General features: G+C 51.3%; 2 protein-coding genes across 2 annotated transcripts; both read left to right on the forward strand.

Annotated features, from left to right (window-relative positions):
* Positions 1–110: 110 nt before the first annotated feature.
* Pmar_PMAR011466 (hypothetical protein) lies at positions 111–587 on the forward strand (the record flags this gene model as incomplete). The annotated part of the gene is made up of 1 exon (XM_002773473.1): positions 111–587. A coding segment is annotated over one exon (477 nt), but the record flags the coding sequence as incomplete, so codon positions are not given.
* A 5-nt stretch (positions 588–592) lies between these two features.
* Pmar_PMAR011467 (hypothetical protein) lies at positions 593–751 on the forward strand (the record flags this gene model as incomplete). The annotated part of the gene is made up of 1 exon (XM_002773474.1): positions 593–751. A coding segment is annotated over one exon (159 nt), but the record flags the coding sequence as incomplete, so codon positions are not given.
* Between the last annotated feature and the right edge of the window lie 256 nt (positions 752–1007).

A 1007-nucleotide genomic window follows, 5' to 3' on the forward strand; every position in this document is an offset into this window, starting at 1 on the left:
ACCAAGTTCTGCTGAGTGCCAAGTCAGCAGCTACTTGTGCTACAGTAGTTATGAAGGCGAGAACTCTCACTCAGACGAGATCTGAAACCTATATGTTGCTCTGGACATCGATGCCATTCGGTGCCGGTCCGAGCCCAGGAGGCTTGGAAGCTGCAACAGAAGTTTGGATACAAGAAGCTCACCATTTAGCAGATACATTGGTACCACCTGCTTCACTAGAGCACTCCATCGTATGTCCAGCATTCTACGACTCCGCTATCTTCAACTACTGTAAGCCTACCATACAAGAGGCCTTCCTCTCCTCATCGATAGATGAGGGAGAGGGGCTTCAACTAGCCGACTATGTTGACGACTATGCTGTTACCGGCGATACGGTTGCACAGGTGAACTGGCACTATGACATCGTCGAAGCACCCGCAAAGCTCCGTGGTTTTCATTTTCCACCGCTTAAACGCTATCAGACGTGGGATGAAGACAAGGACAATAAGCTCCTCGGCTACGTTCTCAAAAACGACCTTCTATCCCCGGTTTTCTCGGCTAAATTACTACCCGTTGATGGCAACTCGTCTTTGGTGACTAAGCGCATGGTGAGTCATACACTCGCATCCCTATACGACCCGCTAGGGAGATACATCGAGTGCAGCATGAAGGCCAGGGTTCTTTGGAGGGCGGTCGTGGAAGCTGTGAAAGACGACAACATATCGCCATCATTAACGTGGGAGAATCCGGTACCCAAGGCGTTGATACTTGATGTCAATCGTTGGACGGAGCTGGCTTCAACCCTACCGCCCACGCCCCGGTTTATACCGGTGAAGCCGAGTCCGATGGTCAATGAGAATGGTTCATGTCAAATATTGGTGTCTTGTGATGCGTCCAACATAGGGTGGTGTGTGGAGGTGCGGACCAAACTAACAGGGCTCCCAATAAGCCCTCGGCTGTGCGCCAGAGCTGGGCTTTTTTCACACAGGAGATCGGTCAACTCTGAGGGGAAAACGACCTCAGTTCCC

Source organism: Perkinsus marinus (genome assembly GCF_000006405.1).
Source record: "Perkinsus marinus ATCC 50983 genomic scaffold scf_1104296958778, whole genome shotgun sequence".
Lineage (NCBI taxonomy): Eukaryota > Perkinsozoa > Perkinsida > Perkinsidae > Perkinsus > Perkinsus marinus.